General features: G+C 39.7%; 1 protein-coding gene across 1 annotated transcript; it reads right to left on the reverse strand.

Annotated features, from left to right (window-relative positions):
* Positions 1–417, reverse strand: LOC130798226 (uncharacterized mitochondrial protein AtMg00810-like). The gene is made up of 2 exons (XM_057661166.1): positions 324–417; positions 1–269 (listed from the first exon to the last, which is right to left on the reverse strand). The coding sequence occupies exons 1-2, from the start codon at positions 415–417 to the stop codon at positions 1–3; spliced, it is 363 nt and encodes a 120-aa protein (XP_057517149.1).
* Positions 418–1,147: the final 730 nt, after the last annotated feature.

A 1,147-nucleotide genomic window follows, 5' to 3' on the forward strand; every position in this document is an offset into this window, starting at 1 on the left:
TTATGCAATATATAATGCTGATTGACTGTCACAAAATAAACTCATCGCACGAGGATGCAAAACACCTAAACTGTGAAGTAGCCCCTTTGACCATTTCAACTCATTTGTGATATTAGACATCGAACGATACTCAGCCTCGGTAGAAGACTTAGAGACTGTATGTTGCTTCTTAGTCTTCCAAGAAATAGAAGAACCACCAAGAAACACCAACCAGCCAGAAATGGATCGTCGCGTTAGGGGATAGCTAGCCCAAACCGAGTTACACCAACCTGTCAAATGTAGATCACAAGAGGTGCTCAATAAAATACCTTGCCCTAGACAACCTTTCAAGTAACGAACCGTACGAAGGGCGGCTTCCCAATGATTTTGACGAGGTTGTTGCATAAATTGAGACAAAATATGAAATGTATATGCCATATCAGGTCTAGTGAAAGACAAATATATCAGACGACCTACTAGACTCGATACATTTCAGGGTCAGATAGAAGAGATGTCTTTGATTTTGCTAGGGTATGATTTTGCTCAATGGGAGTACATGTCGGGCGTGCCCCTAGCAGACCAGACTCTGCAATAATATTAAGAGTATATTTTCGTTGACATAAAAATATACTCTCCAAACTCCGAGCAACCTCAATACCAAGAAAGTACTTCAACACACCCAAATCTTTCATATGAAAACAGTCACTTAGATACGATTTAAATGTGGATATTGTAGTAGAATCGTTACCCGCAATTATTAAATCATCAACATACACCAGGACACTAAGTTGATTAGGACCATTTTGCAGAGTAAATGGAGAGTAGTCAGAGTATAACTGCTTGAATCCGTACCTTTTCAAAGAATTAACCAACTTTGAGAACCAACAACGAGGGGCTTGTCGTAACCCATACAAAGACTTCCTAAGACAACACACCAAGCCAGATTGAGAACCATGGAAACTAGGAGGGGGCTTCATATAGATCTCCTCATCAAGATCGTCGTGCAAGAAAGTATTATAAACATCCATTTGATGTAGTTCCCAATTTTTTGCAGCTGCAATTGCAAGAAAAACACGAACAGTGACCATTTTAGCAACTGGAGCAAAAGTCTCATTATAATCGATGACCTCAGCCTAATGATTGCTAAATACAACAAGGCGAGCTTTAA

The sequence above is a fragment of the Amaranthus tricolor genome, chromosome 1, assembly GCF_026212465.1.
Source record: "Amaranthus tricolor cultivar Red isolate AtriRed21 chromosome 1, ASM2621246v1, whole genome shotgun sequence".
Classification (NCBI taxonomy): Eukaryota; Viridiplantae; Streptophyta; class Magnoliopsida; order Caryophyllales; family Amaranthaceae; genus Amaranthus; species Amaranthus tricolor.